The 27,506-nt window shown below is 35.9% G+C and overlaps 1 protein-coding gene across 4 annotated transcripts in view; it reads right to left on the bottom strand.

Moving 5' to 3' along the window:
- GLRA2 (glycine receptor alpha 2) overlaps positions 1 to 27,506 on the bottom strand; it is a 193,924-nt gene that overhangs the window by 147,357 nt on the left and 19,061 nt on the right. For 3 of the 4 annotated variants that reach the window (XM_063083451.1, XM_063083452.1, XM_063083453.1), the window contains one exon: positions 3,519 to 3,586. In XM_063083451.1, the coding sequence (XP_062939521.1) occupies positions 3,519 to 3,586 (68 nt within the window). Of the gene's footprint in view, positions 1 to 3,518; positions 3,587 to 3,677; positions 3,746 to 27,506 lie in introns of all 4 variants that reach the window. The other variant, XM_063083450.1, reaches the window with a different exon arrangement.

Genomic DNA, 27,506 nt, shown 5'->3' with positions numbered 1-27,506 from the left:
ATTCACTTGCCATCATCAGCTAAAAAAAAGGAGGGGGAAAAAAAGGAAATGGTAACTGACATTGCCAAAACAGAATATAACTTGTCTCATCATATATCCCTTACTAGTCTTCTAAGTCTTTGGGGACCACACAAAATTTGTTCCACTCCATACTCTTAGCACAGGGTAACTAGAAGTGACCACCAACAGATCCCTGTGTCTTGATGAACAAAAATGTGTATTTTTGAATCATGTATACCATCATAATGACCCATAAGAATATTCCTTAGGGTAACACAAATATGTTGTTCAATGAATGTGCAATGCACTCCAACACTAACATAGCAAAGGAGTGAGAGTTGGTATTGGGTCTTTAAGTGAGCCTATACTTTGTAGGAACACAGTACCAACAATAAATTAGTGAAATTTCATTACCCATAATAGGGGCAGACTGAATAGCACCAAAAGAAAGTCACGTTGAGTTCTTGGAAGAGATAATCATTGCCCCTGCTTAGAAACAAACATCCCAAACTAAATTTTCAATAATGATAATCGAGGTCATGGGGTGAGAGTGAGGTGTGAAGGAAGAGAGGAAAATCAACATGTTTAGAAACTCAAAATTCTGAGGCATTCTTGGAAAAATTAATTCCAGAAATTAATTTTTCTGGAAGAAAGCAAAACTATTATCCCCAGAAAGCAGCATTAATCAATGTCCTCAATGACCCTCTCACTGTGCGTGAAAGCTAAGGGATCTGACTCCAATTAAAGACAGTTTAGGAAAAAATATGGTTCGGTTTAATTTTTTGACCAATTTTTCTGAGTCAAATTTTGTGAAAGTGTCAGTAAATTCATGAATGGTAGAATCTTAGAGTTTTGATAAAGGAAGCTTGAGCTGCAATGACATTCTGTGAATGTGCAACAAACTGAATGTTTGTGTACCCCCAAAATTTGTATTTTAAAATTCTAACCTCCAATGTGATAGTATTAGGAGGTGTGGCCTTTGGGAAGTGATTAGGTCATGAGGGTAAAGCCCTCGTGAATGAGATTAGTGCCCTTATGAAAAGGACCCCAGAAAACTTTCTTTCAACCATGTGAGAGTACAAGGAGAAGTCAGCAGTCTGTAACCCAAATAAAGCCCTCGCCAGAACCCATCCATGCTGGCACCCTGATCTTGGACTTCCAGCCTCCAGAACTGTGAGACATAACTTTCTGTTGTTTATAAGCCACCCAATCTATGGTACTTTGTTATAGCAGCCCGAGCTGATTAACACAGGATGCATCAAGTGGATTTCCAGGCAGGGTCTCAAGTGTCTTGGAAGATAAGACCCTTTCCTGGTGGAGCAAGTTTGACGTTCTTATGAGCATCTGAATAATGTCCATTTAAATATTGATGCCTTAGATCTTGAGCTGGCAACCTTTGGCCTGTGGGCCAAATTTGGCCCCAGCCTGTTTTAAAAGTAAAAGTTTTATTAAAACACAGACACCCTCATTTGCTTACTATTGTTCATGGTTGCTTTCATACCAAAAGGGCAGAATTGAGCAATTGTGACAGAGACTGTCTATCTGGCCTTTTACAGAAGTTGTTTGCCAATCTCTAACCTATGTGGCATGAGGATTTCTTCTTTGACTTAAGCATGATAGAGTTTCAAAAAATATTTTTTGTAGTTTTACACCAAAGACACAATTGAAGAAAATAAAATATACTTTTTTCAAAGCCAAATGAAGTTTGTCATAACATTAAAAACTAAGGAGTAAACTAAAAGCAGCACAATACAGATCGCTCTTCTAACCATGCAATTCTATCTATCTTTTACAGAATAGACGGGCTGTTGACGCGACCCTTGAACAATGGTTTCCAAATCTTCTGATAGGAAACATGACAAAGAACACATAATAAGTGTCCAGGAAGCACCTAATTTTACAGCGCATTTATTAAACATCTTCAATAGCTGCTAAAGACACAGGAAAACAAGGATATCCGTAGCTTCCTTTTTCATCTCCTTAAATGTTTAGATTTTTCTTGCATTAATAAACATCGAAAAGGTATGCATTTACCTTTTTGATTGAGACTAAGATGCAATGAGGAAATTTAATCAGAGCAGCTTAGGAATCTAATTAATGCAATCAGCATTAGGTTGTGCAAATATTGTCATTGAATGCCATCGTGTAAAGCTGGGAACAGTGATTTGGTCTACTGGAAGTTTTGCCCCTCTCTTATTAGGATAAAACCAAGAGGGGAGAGACAGAAACTGAATGCCAAGTCCAGAGTTGGATTATTCCTTTCAGCTTTTAGTTTAGTTTTTCTTATGAGTCATTTAATAGCATTATCAAAACTCTATTATTTAGGTAAAATTCTTAATGCACTACATCGTGTCAAAGCCCCAGAAGTCTCATTTCTGGACAATGCTGCTTCAGAGTAATATTAAAATGGGTAATGGAGTTGCATTATGTTTTATTTTGTCAGTGAAAAGGAGAGGTAAAACGTAAATTAATTCTTTCTAGCATCAAGGACACCACAAACTACAGTAATTTATTAAATGTGATTGTAGTTGCCTAAAGGAGAAAATTCATAGAAACAGGGAAACCCTATTTTTTACTTCTCAGTGGAATTATGCTCATTATTTTATTTCTTGAGTGTTTTCAGGACATTAGCCCCCATAATACTTAGTCAAGCTCAACTATATTTTAGTTTGGTCTCAGCCAACAACATGGCTGTATATTTTGCATAGTCATGCAAATTAGAGCCAGCCAATTGATTTAGGACTTGAAAGAAATCATATGGGACCAAGAAAATATTTCACCCAAAAAGCAATCTCCATACTGTAGCCTAGTACTGAGTAGGGTAAGGCTAATGATCTAACAGGCTGTCTCACAGGCAACATGATCATGACATTTATAAGGAATCTTGGTAGATTTTATAATATCTGAAATCTTTTTCACATACATGAGACATGTTTGCAATACTTTACGATGAGCTTTTAATTTGTTGTATGTTTATGGGTCTTTTTGGAAAAGCCATGCATATGATGTAATTGCTATGAACTTGGGACTACTTTCTATTGCCAACAAAACAGTGTGTGTGTATCTGTGTGTATATGTGTGTGTTGTTGTCAATTCAGCCCCTTGGCATACATCTTAAATGTAACATCATAGGGAGACTTGACTATGTTAAAACTTCCATTATATGTAAAAGACTGCCTTATAACATCTCTCGAACTTTGAAATTTATACTTATGCAACATTGGAGATATTTTAAAAATCTTAACTATACATCATGCTTAGTGCTGATAATTCTACCAAAAATTAACCATCAAGTGTTTCTAAAATTTCTCTGGCATTATGGGTAAAAGATTATTGAATTTTAAATCATGAACACTTGAAAAATTACTTTCAAAATGAAAGACTATGTTATTGCTTTTCAGAGGTGAGCAAAGTTGGAAATTGGCACTCAGTAAACGTCCCACAAATATCTAACAGTGCTCTTTCAATCCCACATCCCATTCCTTCACAGGATGGCTTCAATGCTCAGTCCCACTCACCATTGTAGTTTCTGCTATTGACCCAAAGCTGTTGATAAATATGTTGCAGGTAACATTTACAGGAGGCCCTGCAAGTTGAACAATAGAGAATTTGACAGGTTGTGTTCATGGCATAATCGAGTTACATTTTTCTTTTGCCAGTGGCATTATAGCACTTACCATGGTGGTTTCTGTGACTGATCCAAAACTGTTGATAAAAATATTGCAAGTAACGTTTACTGGAGGACCTGCAGAATGCGATAAGAATATTGCAATAGACATTGAAGCAAAAATACAGCTCCATCAACATCTGTGCAAATGGTTAGAGACGTAAATAAAATTAAAATAATGGTGAGATTGCAAAAAAAAGTTTTACCCACAGGTGTAATATGAAAACATTCCCATCAGTATTTTGGATAATGACAGTTAAGCAATAGTAACTTACCATGAAGAGTATTGGATTTGGAAAATATAAGCTGAAAACTATTTAACAGAATTCATTGCCTTAAGTTGCTGTTAAAATGGCTTTCTTTGACCTTAGGATCATAAATATTGTTGATATCAACAGTGGGTACCCCATGGTGATAAAATAGCCTGGATCATGAGGTCAAAATGAAACTTCATTTTGGATTATGGATAGGTCAGGAACATTCACCACCTTTTCCATGACACCACTTAAATCAGTGACACCTCTGAATTTACCCCATTCCTTCTTTATATCTGCTGACCTCCAATGAAAAATGATGCACAGAAATACAAAATTTAAAAAAATTATTTTAAGGCATAAACACAAACAGAAGTGTCATTTAATGTCCACATTGTTGCCTTAGTAAATACAGTGTAAAGCAAGGGTTATCACATCCTAGATGTGCTTTGAATAAAGTTAAGAGTCCACTTTTCTCTCCAAAGACCCAGGGACTAGGCTGACTCCAGATCTTTTTCTTTCTTGCCTTTTGCCAATAGGTAAGATACTGTCTGATGATTCCCTGCTTCATGTTTTGCTGGGGAATATATTTATTACCTTCATCGAGTTTTCCCTTAATGCTTTTTGAGGTATAAAAAATACTGCCATGAACCATCTATTTACTCGCTGCTTTTCCCTGTGGAAATTTGTGTCTCTTCACTCCACAAAGGCTCAGCAGCCCATTGCAAGCAACACCCTAGTTGGCTCTGTACCCAACAAGCTGGTAGGATCTGAATGAAGAGGAGTTTGGCTTGAGGCCTCCCTTGAAGGCTGTTAGTAAAAATATAAGTTGTGGACACACTTGAGAACTGCATTTTAAAATTCTATAAGTCTATGTTGAGTTCTTGAAATGAGGAAAGAAAACTTGGGGTAAAATAGCTAATTTAAGTCCCCAGGCATGATCTTTTGGTAAAAGAAGGAGCAATGGGTTTTAGTAAGAAAGATGTGCTGTTGTTGTTATTGTTTGCAACATAACTAGTTTTTTCTGTTTTTAATGAAAAAATAGTTGTTTATTTCTTTAAAAATATTTTGAGGCACAGAATCACAGGCACCACCATATGAACAAAACAATTTTCAGCCAACATCTTTGAAATACTCCCAGTTCATCTTCTTTGTCCCTGCCCCTTTTATGTCAGCATTTTCCAAGATGGGTTTCTCTCCATGGTCACTTCCTACTCTGCTTGATTTTATTTTTCTCTTTTTTACCCAAAGCACAACAAAAATGACCTGTTCTCTTTCTTGGCCATACAATTTCAATCTATAACAAATTTATTTTTTTGCTAGCAAGAAATAAATTAAACAAGATAGAGGTAAGTCATGAGAAATTGTGTAAGTTGGCTTTCTTTTCTTGCTCCACAAAGAAATATTTCCTTTCAAATCCTTCAATTTAGGATGGAAAACTTTCATGAATTTTTGTATGCAAGATAGAAAATGAACGATGGGGGGAAAGAAACAGAAGAAATGGAAATGTCATTTAACAGGAGGAATTTGAAAATTTAAAAGTTGGTTGTCTTCTATTGTACATTATCTGTTTGTCTTGCCTGCAACCAGCTTGGAAGCACTTAGAAGACTGAGTTATACCATTACACATATTTGTTTTTATCCTATCCTGCCTGGTGAATGGCAGTGTGAGTATATTGCTGAAACAAAATATTTTTCAAGTTACCATATATTGACATACTATGCTAAGCACATTAAAAATTATTTAACTATACCTCACTAAAGAGGAAATATTTTTTACTGGTCTAGTAAATGTTTACAGATGAGGAAAATGGGGATTAGAGAGGTTAAGTAACTTGCTTGAAGTCATGCCACAGTAATTAGAAAAGCTGAGACTCAATGCCTCATCATTCTGATTCCAAAAACCTAAACTTTCAACCACTTGGCTGCACTGCCTTCATTACACGATACCGTCTTTTCCTCCCGAACTGCTAAACATTGGTTTGCATGTTTCTTGACCCTTTACATCTGATCTCTTCAATCTTGAGCATTCTGTTTCAAGGTTCATTTGCTTTTCTACATAAAGCCTTGGAACTTAAAAAAGTGAGATTTTTTGATGAGGGTTTAGCACATACATATACCAAGAACTGACAAATATTAAAACCTCCCTGTGTGTCACTGAATGCCTTATTTCATTCTTCAATAATTAGGTGCTATCATGATGCCCATTTTATTTTATTATTTATTTATTTATTTTTAATTATACATGTGTATGGGGTACAGTGTGTTGTTTCAATACATGCATGTATTGCATGATGATCGACTCAGGGTCCGTAGCATATCCACCACCTAAATGTTTATCTTTTATTTGTGGTGATTATGCTCAAGGTCCTTTTTTTTTTTTTTTTTTTTTTAGCTATTTAGAATTATACAATACAATATTACTACCTCTAGTCAGCCTAGAACACCAGCAATTATTCTTTCTATCTACCTGTAACTTTGTCCTCATTGACCATTGCCTCCATTTTATAGATGAGAAAAACTGAAGCACAAATGTGGTTAATTAATTTTCCCAAGGTTTGTAACAGGCAAAAATTGCCTGACTTTAAAGATACTTTCTTAACTACAGGAGTCAAATGCCTGAGGCAAATTGAATTTATATAATATAGTATAGTATAGTATAATATAATATAATATAATATAATATAATATAATATAATATAATATAATATAATATAATATAATATAATATAATATAATATAATATAATATAATATAATATAATATAATATAATATAATATAATATAATATAATAATTACCTTATATATATATGGTAGAAGCTACCTAAATATGGCACTCGACCTGCAAGTTCTTTGACTTGAATGATAGAATTGTTTTTTCACTCTTAAGAGTTATCCTGATGTGTGACAGTACAACCTTTTATCTGTGCTTTAGCCCAGTAATTTTCTCGTGTGTTCTGATTGGCAAGGCCATGGTATTAGATGTGATCACCAGTGAATGAATATGTTTTGTGAACTGCAGAAAGAAACAATTTACACTAGTTAACCTCATTTAATTAATTCATCAGCAAAGTGATGATATTCCAAAGTGAGTTGGATGAGAATCTGACTGGGGAAAATCTATGCAGGCATCTGGTTCCTCATAGCACTATTCTTCCCATTTCCTTCTTTGTCTTTTCTCTCCCTTCTTTTCTCTCTTCCTCCCTCCTTCCCTTTTTCTCTTGCTCTCATTCTTCTTTTATTTTTTCACTTAAGAAAGAGTGATCTGGCCATAACTCAATTATGCAATCCAAATATAAATGGAAGTAAAAAATTTATCTGGAATACTTCAAATGTATTTGGAAGAATGGCTCCCCTCCCATACTCCCAGCACAAAATATGACAATCCCCATCTCATATTGATCCTCTTTGTTGCTATATATCACTCCCTTAGGGTATCTTCTTTGGAAAAAGGTTTTTGTTTTAGTAACCCACATAACATTACAATTATGCTACTTGGGAGGGATAATAGAGTTATTGATTATTGCCCATTAACATTTTCACTTCTCAAACCGTTGATCAGTTTGACCGTAGTAGGGAATAAGATCACAAAGAATAGTGCATCCAACTACTATATCCACTGCTGCTCAAACTGTGCTCTGAGGAACAGCAACACCAGCACCACCTGGGAGCTTGTAGGAAAGGCAGGGTCTCAGGCCCATTCGAGACCTGCTGAAGCAGAGTCTCCACTTTAACAAGTGGGATTTGTCGCTGCAGACCATTTTTTCTCCCTTTCAAGATTAAGATCACTTGTACTTCCACTCTTTCATTAGTGTCCCTTGAAATGTTAACTGTAGCCTATTAATAAAAATTCTTAGGTCAAACAAATCTGAAAAACACTGTTGAATAAAGTTAGGCAAGTTTCTTTAATGTAGATTTCCCCAAAGCTTTTAAAACTTATTTTAATTGTGGTGTTATAAATGGGTACATATTAACCTTATTTAGGCATTAAGTTTACTCACAATGTTATGCAACCATCATCACTATCTGTTTCCAAAACTTTTCTATCTCCCCAAATAGAAACTCTGTAACCATTAAGCAGTGGTTACATTCCCTATTCTCTCTTTTCTCCAGCCTTTAGCAACCTCTAATCTACCTTCTGTCCCTATGAAGTTGCCTATTCAGTATATTTCATATCAGTATATTTCAGATTTCAAATGTAATCATACAATAGTTGTCCCTTGCATCTGGCTTCTTCGACTTAGTGAATGTTTTTAAAGGTTCATTCATGTTGCAGTGTGTATCAGAACTTCATTCCTTTTTATGGGTGAAAAAATATTCCATTGTGTATATATACCACCTTTATATATTCATCTGTGGAACATTTAGGTTGTTTTCACCTTTGGTTACTGTGAATAATTCTGTAGTGAACACTGACATACAAGTATATGTTTAAGTCCTTGCTTTTATTTATTTATTTATTTATTTATTTTGTACTTAGAAGTTGAATTGCTGGGTCATATGGTAATTCTATGTTTAGCTTTTTGAGGAACTGACAAACTGTTTTCCACACTGGATGCACCATTTTACATTGCCACAAGAAATGTATGAGAGTTCCAATTCCTTCACATCTGTGCCAACACCTATTTTCCATGTTTTTTATAATAGCCATCCTAGTAGGTGTGAATTGGTATCTCATTGTGGTTTTGACTTGCATTCCCATAACGACACAGAACATCTTTACATGTGCTTGCTGGCTATTTGTATATCTTTTCTGGATAAATGTCTATTTAAGTCTTTTGCCCATTTTTGAATTGGGTGGTTTACCTTTGTATTGTTGAATTGTAGCAATTTCTTATACATTCTGGATATTAAACTCTTATCAGACATAATTTACAAAATTTTTAGTTGTCTTTTTACTTTCTTTATAATGTCCTTTGATGCACAAAAGTTTTTGGTTTTGATAAGTGATAGAGTTTGGATGTGTTGTTCCCCCAAAACTCATGCAGAAATCTGATCCCCAATGTGGCAGTGTTGGAAGCTGTTCGAGTCATGGGGGCAGATCCCTCATGAATGGATTAATGCACTCCCTGAGGGAGGGGGGCCTGAGTGAGTTCTCACTCTATTAGTTCCCACAAGAGCTGGTTGTTTAAAAAACCCTGGCACCTCTCCTCTCTCTCTCTTGCTTCTTCTCGCCATATGATCTGCTTGTACCTGCCGGCTGACTGCCACTTTCTGCCATGAGTAGAAGCAGCCTGAAGCCTGTGCCAGATGCAGCTGTCCCAGAATCATAAGCCAAATAAACCTCTGTTCCTTATAAATTACCTGGTCTCAGGTATTTCTGTTATAGAAACACAAAAACGGACTAGGACAATAAGGTTCAATTTATCTGTTTTCTTCTTTTGTTGCTCATGCTTTGGTGTCATGTCTAGGGGTAAATTGCCAAATCCAAAGTCATGAAGATCTACCCCTGTGTTTTCTTTTAAGAGTTTTATGGGTTTAACTCATATTTAAGTCACTGATTCATTTTAAGTTATTTTTGTATGTAGTGTGAGATAGAAGTCCAACTTTATTCTTTTGCATGTGGAAATTCAGTTGTCCCAGCACAATTTGTTGAAGAGACTGGTCTTTCCTCACTAAATAGACTTTTTGCCCTTGTCAAAATCAATTGGCATAGACGTATGGGCCTATTTCTGGACTATCAATTCTGTTTTGTTGGTCAACCTGTTTATCCTGAAAAAACCAAACCAAGCCAAAAAAAAACAAAAACAAAAAAACACCTTTATCCTCATGCTGATATCACATTGTTTTGATTACTGTAGATTGTAGAAAGTTTCAAAATCAGAATTGCGTGTCCTCCTACTTTAGTCATTTTCAAGATTGTTTTGACTGTTCAATTCCAAATTAAGTTGAGAATTGACTTTTCCACTTTTGCAAAACAAACAAAAAAATATTACTAAGCATTTTATTCATTTAGATACTTTTATAAATGAATTTGTGCTTTCTTAATTTCCTTTCAGATTTGTCATTGCAAGTGTACAGAAACACAACTGATTTTGAGTTTTGATCTTGTATGGTACAAATTTACTGAGTTCATTTATTGACTCTAGTAGCTTTTTTTTGGTTTCTTTGGGATTTTTATACATAGGACCAGTGAGTTTAAGTCATTTATGTGTTTCTAGGTATGTGTCCATTTCATTTAGGTTATCTAATTTTTTCATAATAATCTGTTACAGTTCTTTTCATTTCTGTAGTCAGTAGTAATGACCCCATTTTCATTTCAGATTTTAGTATTTGAGTCTTCTCTCTTTTCTGTATTCTAGCTAAGTATTTGTCAGTTTTGTAGATCTTTGAAAGAACCAACTTTTGGTTTTGTTGATTCTCAAATTCTTTTTCTATTCTCTATTTTATTTTTCTCCACTCTAATCTTTATTATTTACTTCCTCTCCTAGCTTTGGGTTTAGTTTGCTCTTCTTTTTCTAGTTTATTGAAGTGTAAAGTTAGGCTTTTGATTTGAAATCTTTCTTCTTTTTTAATGTAGGTATTTATATAATGAATTTCCCTCTGAGCACTGCCTTCACTGCATTCCACAAGTGTTGGTATGTTGTGTTTTTGTTTTTATTCATCTCTAATTTCCCTGTGATTTCATCTTTGGTTCATTGGTTAAGAGCATGTTGATTTCCAAATATTTGTGAATTTTCTTGTTTTCTTTCTATTACTGATTTCTAGCTTCATTCCACTATGGTTGGAAGATATACTTTTTTTGATTTCAGTCTTTTACAGTTTATTGAGATTTGTTTTGTGGCACAATATAGGGTCTATCCTGGAGAATATTTCATGTGCATTTTAGAAAAATGTGTATTCTACTGCTGAATGGAGTGTTCTATACATGTCTGTTAGGTCTGGTTGGTTTGCAATGTTGTGTATGTCCTCTTTTTTCTTACTGTTCTCTTTACAGATGTTCTATTTATTATTGAAAAGGGTGTATTAAAATCTTTAACTATTTTGTAGATGTATTTATTTCTTCCATCAATTCTATCAATGACTGCTTCATATATTTTGGAGTTCTGTTGTTTGGTGCATACATGTTTAGAATTGTTATACCTTCTTGATGAGTCGACCCTCTTATCAATATATAATGTTATTCTTTTTGTCTTTTTAATAGTATTTGACTTAAAGTCTATTTTGTCTGATATCAGTATTAGGTTTCTGATAGCTACCTCTGATTTCTTTTGGTTACTATTTCCATCCTTTTCCTGTTAGTCTACTGTGTCTTTGGATCTAAAGTGAGTCTCTTGTAGATGACATATAGTTGGATCATGGTTTGCTTTATCCATTCTGACAATTTATGTCTTTTGATTGGAGAGTTTAATTCATTTATATATAAAGTGATTGCTGATAAGGAAGAACTTACTTCTGTCATTTTGGTATTTGTTTTCAGAATATCTTATAGCTATTTTTTCTCATTTCTTTTATTACTACCCTTTATGGTATTTAATTAATATGTTGTAGTGAACCATTTGGATTCTCTTCTCATTTTTTTTTTGTATACTTTTCAGATATTTTCTTTGTGGTTACAATGTGGATTACATTTAACATCTGAAATTTAGAACAACCTAGTTGGAAATTATACCAACTTAACTTAAATAACACACAAAAACTCCACTCCTATATAGCTTCATCATTTCCCCTTTATGTTGTCATCACAGATTACATATTTTTCATTGTGTGCCCAATAACATAGACTAACAATTTTTTTTTTTTTTTGCATTTGTCTTTTAAATCCTGTAGGAGTTACAAAGATCATTTCTTATAGGGCAGGTCTAACGGTAAAGAACTCCCTCAGCTTTTGTTTTTCTAGGAATGTCTTAATTTCTCCTTCCTTTGTGAAGGACGGTTTTTCTTGATATAAACTTTAAGTTACAAGACTTTTTTTCTTCATCATGTTAAATATATCATCCCACTGTCTTCTGGCCCCCAAAGTTTCTGCTGAAAAATTGGCTGATAATCTTATTGGGGACCTCATATGTAATGAATGCTTTTTCTCTTGCTGCTTTTAAATTTTTCTCATTGTCTTTGGCTTTCAAGAGTTTGATTATAATGTGTCTCATTGTGATTCTCTTTGATTTTGTCCTACTTGGGATTCACTGAGCTTCTTGGATTTGTAGATTCATGTCTTTCATCAAATTTGGGATGCCCTTATTTCTTCAATTTTTTTCCCCTATCTTGCTCTCTTTTCCTTTTTTGCCCTTTCTTGTTCTCTTTTTCTGGAACTTCTGGAATGTGTATGTTGGTTTGTGTTATGGTGTCCTGTTTGTATCTTGGCCTTGGTTCACTTTTCCTTGTTCTCATTCTTTTCTTTTCCTCAGACTGGATAACTTTAGTTGTCCTATTTTCACTTGTTGATTTTTTCTTCTGCCTGCTCAAAAATATTGTTGAACTTCTGTAGTAAGTTTTTCATCTGTTTTATTTTTTAGCTCTAGAATTTCTGCTTGGTTTGCTTTTATGATTTCTATCTCCTTATTGATATTCTTATTTTATTCATACATTATTTTCCTGATTTCTTCTGATTGTCTGTCTTTGTTATCCTTTAAATCTTTGATCATATTTGATGCAGTTGTTTTAAGCTCTTTGTTTAGCAAGTCCAATGTCTGAACTCACTCAGGGATGATTTCTGTCAATTTATTTTGTTCCTTTGAATGGGTCATACATTCCTGTTTCTTTGTATGCTTTGTGATGTTGGTTAAAAACTGGACATTTGAATATCATAATGTGGTGACTGAAAATCATATTATCTTCCTTCCCCACAGTCCACTAGATGTTTTGATTGTTGTTGGCTATAGTAGCCATTTGTTTAGTGACTTTCCAAAACTATTTATGCATAAACTATAATACTCCTTCTCATATGTGGTCACTGTAGTGTCTGTTCTCTATTTTGAATTCAGCAAGGGATTTGACGGAGATGTTCTTGAACACCAGGAACTAAAACACCAACCAACCAACCAAATAAACAAAATGCACTTCTCCCTGTCTTTTCAGATTAGCTCTGTGCTGGAGCACTTCCTCAACACTTAGCCAGGCATGAACTGAGTCTAGAGATCATCCCAATGTGAAAGCTTAGGTTCTGCCTGAGTCTTTTCTGAACATGCATCTTTCTCTGAGAATGCAGTGGCTTTCTAAATTTTCCATATACATGGCTGATTTTGAATGTTCTAATTTCCCCAAGAAACTCTCCTTATCTTTTATTCCCAGGCTAGAGACGGTCTATTGTATATTTCAACTGTAAGATTTTGCCCAAAGTGTCTGAAGGTTTTCAGTTTTGCTTGCAGTGTTTTTGATCAATACCCACTGCTTTTCCATCCTGAGTTCCAAGTTAGGTGAAAACAGAGATGAGTGCTGTTATGGGCTAACCTCAGTACCTCAGAATGTAACCATATTTGGAGATAAGATCTTTAAAGAATTAGGTCAGGTTAAATGAGGTCATGGGGGGCCTAATCAGATATGACTGGTATCCTTATAAGAAGAGGAAAAAAAGAGACATCAGGGATGTGTGCACACAGAAGAAAGACCAAGTCAGGACACAGTGAGAAGGCAAACATCCACAAGCAGGGGGTGGGGGGATTCTGGAGAAACCAAATCTGCCAACAATTGGATTTTGGACTTCTAGCCTCCAGAACTATGTGAAAATAGATTTCTGTTGTTTAAGCCACTCATTCTGTGGTATCCTGTTATGGCAGCCCTAGAAAACTAATACAAATGCCTTGCATCTGTCCTTCTCATAGACTACAGACAGATTAGTACAGATATACAAAATAATTTGTGAATAAGTTTGCTCTACTCCTTCTAGAACCAGTGGCCAGGGGTCTTATACTGGGAATGCAGGCTGCCACCAATTCAAAGCCAAAATCACTGCCACACCAGGGATAGGATGGTGCAAGAGCAAGTAAAAATACCACAAAACTTTTCTACCGTTTTGAAGTTGACTTTTTTTGATTCAGTGGTCGCTTTGTTGCTATAAAGTTATGACTATTTTCCAGAGTTCTGACGAAGTTGGTTCTGATAGTTTCTACTTTTCTTTTTTTATTTATTTTTCATGTTTCTGTAGGGGGACAAGAGCTTGGAGCTCTACTCTGCCATTCTGTTGATGTCACCCTCCCCTTCGCCAAGACTTTAATACACCCATGTGAATTTTGGTGCTCCTTTAGAATACATAGTGTGTATCACCATTTCCCATACTTATTTACCATAGAACTTGTGTTTTTTAGGTAGATCATCTTTTTCATGGAGTACATTTTAAAGATAGCAAGCATTCTGCAAAATATAGTTTTGAAGATGCTGATCCACATTATTCACTTATTAATATATTAATAAATTGTTATCGAACAGTAAATGTGTTAGATGGTAGTTAAAAGAACTATGAAGAAGACTGGAGGCAATCATAGGACTATTATAAAACCCTGTGCTCCTGCCAAGGGAGGAATGTTCTATTGGGGGTTGCAGAATAGGTGCCTGGGATGGAGAGGCAATGGAAGAGAAATGAAGAATCAGTAAAGATCAGCTTAACCTTTCCCACTTATTTGTCTAAAGACTAAATTTATGTGACAATCCTCTAGTCTAGAGATATAACTCAGGGAAACAAGTGAAAAAGTCTGCTTATAATCAGATTTGACAAATATATTAATTCCTGGGTGAGTTCTCTTAAAAACTCTGTCCTAGATGATGAGTCAAGAACATTTTTTAAAGGGCCAGATAGTTTAGGCTTTGTGGGCCACAGGACTCTGTCAGAACTACTCAATTCTGACTTTGTAGTAAAGCTAGCTGTAGGCAATACATAAACTAATGTGTGTCTGTGTTCCAATAAAACTTTATTTACAAAACAGGTCATAGGCAAGATTCTGGGCCAAGTTTTATGGGCCCTGCTCTGGAATCAGACTAGGAGGCTGGAGAACAAGGAATTATTATGGAATTCCGTGGTCTTTCCATAGCTGAACATGAGGACTATCCAAGGACATGGAGGAGCATAGGGACCATGTGTGTTTGATGTTGTCCTCTGTGGCATAAACAAAGTTCACTTTGGCCGAAAGATTGGATGGGAAATAATGTCCTTGGGACAGCTGCACTGGAGTGGGCCCAGGTGAAAACTATCAAGCCCAAATCAGACCAGTATGTTATCACGAGTTAGGAGGCAATATGGAAGTAAAACAGGGCAAGACCATATAATGTGGACAACAAATAATTTATTTGACTCAGTCATTGCATTTAATATATTATATTTGATATAATGTCTCAAGCATTGCTCATAAAAATGCATCAATGTTAAAAGCCTTCTGTATTTTGCATATTCAAAACCTGGAACCAATTTTTACAATTTTTATAACTTCTGCCATGGTGACAAAAATTCTACCTATTACTTATTGTGACTATAATAAAATAAACTCATTTATGTATGTATGTATAATGTAATATATATATTTGTATTAACCAAAGCTTTCTAAGTTAACAATAAATATGTTTTTTAAAAGTTTTATGATGGATTCTTTTTAAAAGTAAGCATTAGGGAATAATATGGAATCCTGTGTAATACCAAGACAATTAATCAGTATTGGTTAATTTTGCCTCAATTGTTTCTCAACATCATTTTACAGTCAAATACTACTTGAGAGTAGAAAGCAATCTTTGAATTCCAAGTTGAAAATGTTATTTTTTCCCCTCATCACAAATAGACAAGAATGACATTTTCATTTTGCATTTTATTTCTCATAAATAATTTAACGTGTACCACAATTGCTTCCGCATGTGTGGGTGGGGCCCTTGGACGGAAATGGAATATTAAATGTTTGATTTATACAGAAATTAAATTTCTTTTGGAATAACAAGATTTTGTCTAGCAGAAAATCCTTGCCATTAGCTGAAGAGATAAAGGAGAAAAATAAAACAAGAAGACATAGAGTTAAGGGTCAGAACCTTGATATCTGAACATGAGTAAGCACTGTTTTTTATGATGGCGTCCTGTGTTGCATGGTGCTTTGATGTCCATGAAAGAGAAAGTCTTGGAGGATGGAAGGATCTCAAGGGGATCCTCCCTTTTCATGGTGGTACTCCCTTTTGTGAGTGGGGGATTTAAGGCACCTAATCTGAAAGAATGGAGAATTTTTCCAAAATGTCATGATTGTAATTAGAAATGGTCACACAATTGAACCCCTTGTATTATTCTAATATCCTTAAAAATTCAGCATTAATGAATTACATACAATTGACTTCTTCTGCCCAACACATGTTCAAAATAGTTTTACCACTCCAATTCCATTTAATTTGTTTGCTGACATCCAGGACTGTGCAAAGGGCAAAACATTCAGAGAAATAAACAAACTGGACATTTACTGATTCCCACATGCCTAAGATAGTCCATATCTCTAATGAGATAGTCCAGCAAACCATTTGCTTTGGATCAGCAATGTTGAAAGAAATGAGAAAATTGCCAGACAAAGTAATTAACACCTAAGGTAGCTTAAATATTAAGAACCAATGGCAACATCTGTGAGTCCTTCCCAGTAATGGCTACCAGTTGTCAACAGCTCTCACACAAGGATAAGTGAATGGACAGATGGGTGCACAGCTCAGCTCCATGTTGGGGCCTAGAGAATGCCATCAGGTTTCCATCTTTGCATGCTGTGGATTTCTCCATGGTTTAAAGAGAAAGGAGAAGACAGGGTCCATCATCTCATGTAGGGTGATCACTTTTAAGAGAGAAAGTGGGTGCTATTAATAATTACACAGTTATGTCAGACATAAATCAGTACCATCCTAAGAAAACTGGAACTTTGGGTCATACCACTCAAAGGTATAAAGTCATGTGTCACATAATGACATTTCAGTCAAAGACATATAACATGTATGATGGTGGTCCCAGAAGATTATAATGGTGTACCATATAGTCTAGGTGTGCAGTAAGCCAGGTTTGTGTAAGTATTCTCTATGATGTTTGCACAACAAGAAAATTGCCTGACAATGCATTTTTCAGAATGTATCCCTTTTGTTAAGCGACACATGACTATATTTGAAGTATTGTGGCTACTAGTCTGTCTTGTCTTTAATGTTAGCTCTGATTATTACCACCTATGGACTTTAAACAGATTACACCAATTCTCTGAGCCTGTTAATGCTTCCATAGAATAGGAATAATGATGCTTACCTTGATGGTAATTGTGAGAATTAGTAGTGATATATGACAAGTATGTAATAGGTGCCTAGTAAATTGTAGTTGCTATTATTTGTAGTAATGGTAGTAATATTACTATTATTGTTAAAGTTCATTGGATTGTCAGAATATGTCTATGCAGGAGGTACATCATCAAACTGATTTTAATATAGAGTAAATTGAAATCTTGAAACTACAACCTAGATCTTCCAACATCCTCTATGCTAATCTTTACTGAAATAATGCCCATCACATCGAATTTTCTCTCTCTCTTCTTCATAAACTCTTTTTTTCTCAGCTATGTAGGACTTCTTGGCAGGACTCAACCACATTTTACAACTTTTTTGCTTCTAGGAATTATACATAAATGTTCTTCATGTCTGGAGAACCCATGTAGCCACCATGCGTTTCAGATGATTGCTGCTAGCTTCTTTATTTAAAATGGGTTTCTCAAACTCCAAACTATTGACATTTTGGGCCAGATCATTCTTTATTGGAGGGGCAGAGGGTAGGGTGGAGGTTGTCCTGTGCATTATAGAATGTTTAGCAGCATCCCTACCAGCAGTACCCCCCACCCTCACTGCCCCTATTGTGACAACCAAAATTGTGTCCTGGCATTGCCAAATGCCCCCTGGGGAACAAAATCATCCACAGTTGAGAACCACTAAATTACAAAAAGAAGGCAAAAATACCAGGACAAGTGAAAAAGTTATTCAACAAGGATCACAGTTTATGTAATACTGAAATGAGCTTCAGATTATTCTGCTTCACCAAACAAATGTTAGTGTCATATTAAAGTATTTCTCAATCATATGACCTTCTTATGAGAAAGTCATATATTTTAACAAAGAGTATGGATTTTTAAAAAATATTTAAACATATTTTGGGTGAAAACATGACAGTATTATGGAACTTATACTCCTTTGTCGGTTTTGTTCATCTGGAAATTAAATTTGTAGGCATTTGCTAAATTCCCCATATTTCCATGTTATAAATCTTCAGCCACTTGTTAAATGAACAAGTATTTATTGAGTTCCCATTATGTGCCTGATATATACTTGGTCTTCTACTAATTATCATTTACATTAGATGGTGGTTTGTGGGGCTAAATATAAGAAAATCAGGCATTAAGGACAAGTCAAAAACATTTTGCTGAAAAGCCCTTGAGTCATTCAGCAAGAAATGTCAGATGAGACAAAAAGTGTATGCTCAACCAAGCATCACAAAGAGGGCATTTTCACTAAGCTTCTTTCTAATACAAGTGAACTGCTGCTTTTTTGTTTATTGTAGGATCATAGTGACCCTAAAGTGAGCAGTTTATGTTTTGGGAAATTCAGGGCACTTTGCTTGTGGTAACAAAATTTATTTCCTATTTTAAAGATCTCAGAGGCTAAATGGAACCTCAGGTTGAGAGATAATTTGTAATTGTAATCTACATATATTTCTATTTGTGCTATAATAAAAACGTCATCAGATGGAAAATTGATGAAAAATGTGGAATTCTTGCTATATTAGAATTGGGGTAGGTAATAAATAAAGGCCCATTTAGCCTTAGAAAAAAGACAATTTTAAATGCCATTTGGAATTAGTTTTAAATGAAGATACCTGATAATTTTTCATGAACCCAAATGACATTTCCTTTCATTTCAGGAAATAACAAAAATAGAATTTAAAGATGATTTTCTCTCATCTTAATTGAATCCTATACTACTTTGCAAAATGAATTGCAAGTTCATCAACTTGTTAGGTCCTGACAAATTGAAAATATCTTATTCGAATTAATAATTTTTTAAGAAGAAAGTATGTCATATTTGGGCTTATAATAATAGAATTGGTGGATGGGATCCACACACATCTATGTTTGAATCTCTTCATCCTTCAGAGTCAATAATACCTACTCAATGAATTTCTTCATGATTCTCCTCATCTGAATATCATCTTTCCTGGCATTTTCATAGCCCCATAATCCTTACCATATTGCATTATAGTCAATTTTTATATATGTCTATTCTTCTTTTGTATGCTGTAGACAGGACATGGTTTGTATCTGATTCACTGTTATGTTCCCCTTGGCACTTTGTACAGTACTGCGCATATAGTAGGCATTCAATAAATGCTCAATGAATACTATTAACAAGAATATATGCTTTTTTATGTAAGGAAATGTAGGTAGCATCCCAAGAAATCTAATTCAGAACAACTTTCAATACACAGCATTTTAATCTCATCAATTGGCCTCCATCCCCTAAGCTTCAAAGGGTAGTTTATTCAAAAGGTAATTCATTTAAATCAATTCTCTCAACTAAGCCTATAAGATCAGAAGCAAATTCCATTTGTTATCTCTCCAGAGCACTCAACAGAATAAGAAAATTATGACCAAAACGTGACAGGCACCAATGAGAAGCATTGCAACATGCTCCTTTGAAACCACTACTAAGCTGCCCTGTTCAAGGTGGGGGTCAGGAAACATCATCCGTCACCAGAGCAGCATGGCATAATGTAAAAAATCTAAACTTCAGGGCCAGAAGGACTGTGTTTAAATGCTGGCTCTGCTATGTACTATTTGTGAGACCCTGTGTAGGCTACTAAATTACTGTGGGCTCTAGTGTCCTTATCTATAAAAGATGAAATACCTCCAACTAACTCTTGGGCTCATGGGAGAACTGAATTAGACAGTGCGTGTGAAATGCCAGCTATTTCTGTTCTCTTACTACCTCCTTCCCCTATCAAAAAATTATCCTCCTCCAAAACCTTAAGATTTTCCCCTTTATTTAACAATCAGATGTATTTTCTCAAAAACCATCTCTCTGCCCTGCATAGTATTACTCTTATCCCTACTTACAATGTTAAGAAAAAGACCTGGGTTTTAAAAGTATAAATAAGCTCTAGGAAAAAAACTGATTGCTCCTTATTGGAGAACGATTGCATTATTAAATCTAACAATCATGAGTGTAGGGGAAAAAAAATGTGCTTCATTGGAAAACAATGCATTGTCTATATAGCACAAGTTTCAGTGTTATCTGACTCCTATGGAAGCTATTTTACAACTCTGCAAATTATATAACTGATAGTAATGCAAAATATCTCTTACCTAGGGACATGCAAATTTTCTCCCATTCTGTCTTGTAGAAATTCAAGTGACTTCCTTCCCGCATTGTGAAAGAGGCTAGTTCTGCCTCCATTTGTCTGTTCTTTGGATTTTCTTTTGAACTGGTTATACCATTTGTCTGGTTAACTCATTGATTAATAAGTTAAATAAAATCTTTAACACATATTAATTTTATATCTGCATAAGAGTCATGATTTTACCTTATTTTGGAAAATTATCTTTTAATAACATAATTTTAAAATTATATTATTAAAGTTTTAAAAAAAGAGATTATTACTCTTTGGAAGTCTGAGGCTCAGAGGCAGGCTTTGGAAGCTTGAAGACCTGAATCCTGTTTGAGGCCATTGCACTGCCAGGGAACCCAGCACTTTCTATTTAGCTGTCAAAAGAGATCTTCAAGCATGATGTCTGCCAAAAAATAGTACCTAAACTCTCATTTCCCTCTTCTGTTCCTCTGTGGTTTCCACAAATGGGGACTTGTTTTCTCATTAGGCATTCTGCACCATTTCTCTGAGGGTGGGAAGGTCAATGGTGTACCGTTAGGAAACAGATTTTTTTATGTCAGCAAGAGATCTAAAAATAGAAGCCAGAGCTCCTGATATGTACTCTTCTCTACTAACAGCTAGTATAACCACGTCCCTACTGCAAAGGGAAACCCTGACTGAAATCATGGTGCTTGTCATGTTTACAAGTGCTCAAATTTAACCAATAGGCCCCCAGCACTTATGTAGCATAGCACTTCCATGTCTTATCTCGCATGTTACATTATGCATCTTTATAATTCAGTTTAATTAAAAGGACATTTATTGGACTCCTTTTGTACATTAGGTGCTACTTAGTTTGGGTTCCCCTTGAGTCAAGGATTCAGGCTTAAGTAATTTATTAGAGATATTAATGACGCACCAGACAAGAAGTGTGGAAGTGAGACAGGGTAGGGAAGGCAGACGAGAAATGATGCTTTTATAAATCCACTATCCCCTGACAGAAAATGAAGCTTTATGTCATGAGCAACTCTGGAAGCCGGTATAGTCACACTCCTCTAAGCTATTCTGCCCAAGGGGAAAAGGAGCTGGGGTATTTTACATCAATTCCCATTAGTCATTGGATGAGAGTACTCTCAGGGGGCATTAATTCATCTTCACTTTTGGTCTGCCACAAGAGTAGGCAAAATGGCTTTGGTCAGAGAATGTCCTCAAGCAAAGAAATGCAGATGCTACCATTTGGAAGTCAAGGTAGTCACTGATGTGGTAAGGGATTAGGAATATGGGTGAGATGCTGACACTAGTCCCTTGTAAGGTCCTGGGAATACCAGAATGTACTCAGTCCTTGCATTCAATAAACTCATAATATGTCATGGCAGAAAGACATGGATTAGATGAACTACAATGTAATGTGATAGTAAGAATAGCATTTTTAAAGGAAAATAGCAGAGGAGACAACAAGTTGTGCATGGGAAAAAGGGGAAAGAAAAGGAAAGGAGAGATTCTTTGCAAGGGGTTGATGTATCTCTTAATATGCTGAGAAGAAGGAAGATATAGCTCTATTTTACAGTGAGTATATATTGCTAGCCAAAGTGTAATCAACATTCAAAGGCTGAACCTGAATTATTGCTCTTTATTGCATATCTTCCCTCAAATACAACCCCCCTGGCAAATTTTGCATTCTTAGAGATTTTTAAAGTGATGGAGAAACTGGACTAGTTCTGGATTTTGACATCATATATTTCTACCTCCATCTCAGTGTGACAGAATCTCTGGTGTTGAGTTGAATAAAGCTGTCCCTCCATTAGTGAAGAAGCCATGTGGTCTCCTCTTATTCACCATAGTTGAGTTCACATTTGAAGTGAAGGAGGTCATTCTCCTGCTAGACAACATCAGTTCCAGTGGGCTCATGATAATGGGCAGTGACATCACCTTGGACAAGCATTTGGACAGTTTGCTAAAGAAACAGAATGGACTTTGTACCCATGATCCCTTCACAGGAGAGACAAGATTTTTTGAGTCTTTAAAAAGGCTTTAATTTCGTGCATTGTACTAGACACAATGGAGTAGCATTGTAGAAAAGAAAGTCCTTTGATGAGAAATGGCCTCAGTCTCAAACCCTCAGGTACTGGAGGTAGAAAGTCTGCCAAGTCAAAAGGCAAGAATCTTTTTAAGAGAGTCTTTTCTTTGGGGATTAGCCCGGGTTGATGTATAGCTCTCCAAACATTCACTGCCGGTCATGTGTGCTGTGCATTTGCAAACACAGACACTGGTAGCCTGCCCAGGACACAATAAAGAACAGTAGAGTGGTTGAGTAAGTGGCCTCCAGCACCACACTGTCTGTATATGACCAGGTGCTCTGCCTCTCACAGATGTGCTAGCTGTAAGGATTCTGAACATTAGTTTCTAGCTCTGTGAAAAGGGAATTGTTAACAATAGTACTTACCAGTTTTGTAGGGAATGAATGACAGCATGCATGTGACACATTTACTATGCTGCCTGGCACATAATGAGGCACATATTGTCTTTGTAAACTCCACCCACACTCAAAGTCCTCACTTATTTTCCACCTCTTCCTTATATTTCAGCTATTATCAACCCCCCTTACTCAGAACTTCTAGTCTCCATGACATAATTCCAAACATAGATGCATGATTGTATAGGCAAGAGTTGGCTTGTGTTGCTCAGACTTATATCTGCAATTTCATTTTCTCAGAAAGATGATGCATTGCTAGAGGACAGGGGTTGTCTGTCACTGCTTCTATAAGTTCCTAAAGACCCTATAAGTCAGGCACATCATAAGTGTTTCTCCCAAATACTTTGTGATCAATTTGTACCTTGCTACAAAGTTAACTTGACTTTGTACATAAGCAGCAAGTGCTTCTTCTGGTTAAAGAAAAGACCAAGTAAATTATTTCTCAGAGTAGTCTCCTTAGTTCTGAAAGAATGATACCCCAGCAAGCAGCCCTCAAAACTTGCCTCCCCTTTCCTTTTTTTTTTTTTTTGTCGTTTTTTCGTGACCAGCACTCAGCCAGTGAGTACACTGGTCAGTCCTATATAGGATCCGAACCCGCGGCGGGAGCGTCGCCGCGCTGCCAGCGCAGCACTCTACCAAGTGCGCCACGGGCTCGGCCCTCCCCTTTCCAAGTATATTGGAAAGTAATAATAAAGAGAATAAAATTATAGACTGCAGGTCTCAGACTTAGATTTTTCCCTCACTATGACTAAATGGTTGAGGTGGTTAAATAAAAACATTCTCAGGGCCCAGACAATGAACTCTATTGGGAAGCAGACTATAAAACTAGATAAAATGACAGATGGAAGGGCATACTTTTGGTATATCATAGTCAGCATTTTCCTAGAATATGTTTAAATACACCACAGATTTGTACTGAAAGAAGTTGTAAAAAAAGATTACAAAATGCCATTAGTCAGAGACAGAATCACAGAATGCGTAATCCATGAAGGCAGCAGTCCCTGTAGTCCTTCTTTCCTCAGCCGCTAAATGTCCCCACCACCACCAATCCCTCAATCTACAAGCTAGTTCTAATACATCTCAAGCAGAAAGCTGTTGGGTGATTGGAAAAAAGTCAACTTTTTGTTCGTTTATTTAATTATCCATCAAATATTTATGGAGTACTCAAATTTGAGGATGTAAAGTTGAATAATAAACAGATCCTGAGGCAAAACACTTGAAAGGCCCTTTGTAAACCTTGAGACTCACAAGCCCCTAGCATGATTGTGTAATTAAGAAATGGATACAAGTCTAACTAATAAGCTTGGCATACAACAACACAAATCTTTAAGGCCTTTACTGTCCCACTGATGGCAGTAAGGGCAGACTCACACCAGGCTGCCTGGGATCAAAAGCCAGTTCTGCACCCTCACTAGCCATATGAACATGAGCAACCACATAAAGTCTCTGTTCTATTTTCTTACCTGTAAAGTAGGGATAATGATAAAATACATGTGCTTCTCTATAAGGTTATTGGGAGGATTAAATGAGTTAATATGCAAAGAAGAAGAATGCTTGAAACATAGTAAGGACTCAATTAATGTAAACTAAGAATGCTATTATTTACAATTTCTGAGCCCCTACAATGAAAATGGTGTGAAACATGAATAGGTGCAGTGAAAAATAAAGGGCTGGCTGAGAAGGCAGCTAATGGATAACTTGAACATTAAGTCCCTTTACTTCCCTTCATCTTCTGTCTGAGAGGTGTGCATTATACCTCCTGGCTTGATCTGCGTCTTATGTTTAAAATACATAAAATATCTTTCTACTTAATAAGCCAACTGAGAAGTACAGTTATGCGCCATGTAATGACATTTTGATCCACAACCAAATATACGTATACATATATGGACTGCATATACTACAGTGGTCCCATAAGATTATAATGGCTACACCATAAGGCCTAAGTGTGTAGTAGGCTATACCATTTAGGTTCATGTAAGTACACTCTGTGATGTTCACACAATGACAAAAATCACCTAATGATGCGTTTCTCAGAATGTATCCCTGTTGTTAAGCAACACATGACTATATGGTTTTTAGTAGATAACTCTGTTTTTATGATGTATTTAACTTTTTGAATGCTTTCTAAAAGTGTTGATCATCTATCCTGATGGCACAGAGGGGACAGGTATCAAAATTTCAAAGGCCTGGTGCTCTTTTTCAGCTTCATGGTGACTGCACCTAGGACCTGCCCATGCTGGTGGCAGTGGTCCCTCTGTGGCAGGAGACAGAGCGCTACTTCACTAAGAAAACAGAGACCATTGGATATGAACATACCCTGACTACCTTCACTTCTGCTTGTTAAACTTATTTCCAGGCTAATCGTATTTCTCCTCCAGTGCAAGGGTAATCTCTCCGTATACCTTGTGAGACTGATTCTGCCTGCCCCTTCCAGATCCTGCTCCATCAATTATCCTCTGTCTCTCTTGTATTTTCAATACTCCTTTATTCCATAAACACACTCTTCTCATCTTAATTTTTTATAAAACCCTCTCTTTTCTCAAATTCTGTAGTCTAGTATCTAATCTCCCTCTTTCTCCTTGTCATCAATCTTTTTAATGAGAAATCTACACACTTTCCCCCACCTCCTCAAATCTCATTGACTCTATGACCAGCTCAATCTGGGCTTTTGTTTTACTACTCTACAGAAATTGCCCTTGCTGAGGTCAAAAACATCCCATTGGCCAAATGCAACTTTCCTTGGCTCTTTCTACATTCCTACTGTACTTGGCATAGTTGATTTACTCATCCTCAAAACTCTCTCTTCCCTTAACATCAACGACTGCATGTCTTCCTGGTTCTCCTTTAGAATTTCCAACCACTCCTTCTCCATATCCCTTGTTGAATTTTTCTTTTCTCCCTACTCCTTCAATGTTTATGTTCATGGATCTCCTATCCTTATTTCTCATCTCTATTTATTCTACACATTCTCACTGAGTGATTTTAGTTAGTACTGTCATTATCTCATTATTGCCATTCCTGTATTTCCAGTGCTGACATCTCTTTTTGGCTCCAGATTTACATGCTCAACTTGCAGATTAGACATCTCTATCTGGACTCGTGGCAGTCACCTTAAACATGAAATGTCGAAAGCTAAACTCATTATCTTCTTCCCCCAGCATCTTCTTCCTCTTATATCCCTTATCTGAGTAAGCAAAATCACTGCTTAATTGTCCTAACTGAAGCCTTGAGTCAAGTATTACTCTTTGTATGGTACCCTCCATACCTCGTCTAACGCAATTTGAACTTAAATTTATCTTGTGAATCCGGCCCCTGCCTTCTAACCCTTTGCCACTGCTGAAGCCCAAACCTTCATCATCTCTCTGTTGTAGATGATTGTCAGGGCACCCTGGTTCCTCACCTTTCTAGTATATCCTTTGAAAGGCATCTTGAGTTATCATCTTAGAAAACGCATCTAATCATGTCCCTTTTCTGCTTAAAACCCTTAAATGCCTCCCTGTTACCTTTGGTTTAAATCAATGCTTTAATAATCTTCTTCATGCACTGGTCTTAACGAACTTTACTCTCTACTCTCATCTTCTATTACTTCTCCTTTTTACTTCCTCTAGGTATACTCATATTTTGTTATCCTTGAAACCAGCCATGTTCTTTCCAGACATGGACAGTTTCCTACCTGGAATTCCCTTTTCAGTTCTACTCATCTCTTAAGACTGAATTCAAGCACTATCTCTCTTTTTTCTATGTTTTTTTTTTAATTTTTAAATTGACATGTAATAATTGTATGTATTTGGGGAAAGGAGTTATATTTTAATACATGTATATAATGTGTGATGATCAAATCAGGGCAATTAGCATATCCGTCAGCACAAAATTTCATTATTTCTTTATGATGAGAGCATTTGAGCTCCTCTCTTCTAGCCATTTGAAAACAGAATACACTATTGTTAATTATAGATGCCTAGGACTACCGTACACCACTAGAACTTATTTTTTCTATCTAGCTGCAATTTTTGTATTTATTAACCAATGTCTCCCTATTTTCTATACCCCCTACTCTTCCCAGCCTCTAGTAAGCACAATTCTACTTTCTACTTCTATAAGTTCAACTTTTTTTTTTAGCTCCCACATATGAATGAGAGCATACAGTATTCATCCTTCTGTGCCTGCTTTATTTCACTTAACATAATCTCTTTCTGGCTCATCCATGTTGCTGCAAATGGCAGGATTTCATTTTTTTTAATGGCTAAGTAGTATTCCAGTGTGAATATATACCACATTTTCTTTATCCATTCATCTGCTGATGGATACCTAGGTTGATTACATATCTTGGCTATTTTGAATAGTGCTGCAATAAACATGGGGGTGCAGATATCTCTTTGATATGCTAATTTCCTTTTCTTTGGGTAAATACCCTGCAGTGGAATTGCTGAATCATTGGTAGTTCACACTCTAAGATATTGGTCTGGGCCCAAATTTTATGGAGAAGACTTCTAAAACACAGGGAACAAAAGCAAAAATAGGCAAATGGAACTACACCAAACTAAAAAGTTTCTGCAGAGCAAAGAAAACAATCAACAGAACAAAGAGGCAATCTGCAGAATAGGAGAAAATATTTGCAAGCTAATCATCTGACAAAGGATTAATATCCAGAATATACAAGGAACTTAAACAACTCAACTGCAAAAAAAAAAAAAAAAAAAAAAAAACCACAAACAATCCAATTAAAAAATGAGCAAATGAGCTAAATAGATATTTCTCCAAAGAAGACATACAAATAGCCAACAGGCATATGGAAAAATGCTCAATATCACTAATCATCAGGGAAATACAAACCAAAA

This window comes from Cynocephalus volans, chromosome X (assembly GCF_027409185.1).
Source record: "Cynocephalus volans isolate mCynVol1 chromosome X, mCynVol1.pri, whole genome shotgun sequence".
NCBI lineage: Eukaryota > Metazoa > Chordata > Mammalia > Dermoptera > Cynocephalidae > Cynocephalus > Cynocephalus volans.
The sequence above is the reverse complement of the archived record's forward strand: the minus strand, read 5'-3'. Positions and strand labels throughout refer to the sequence as shown.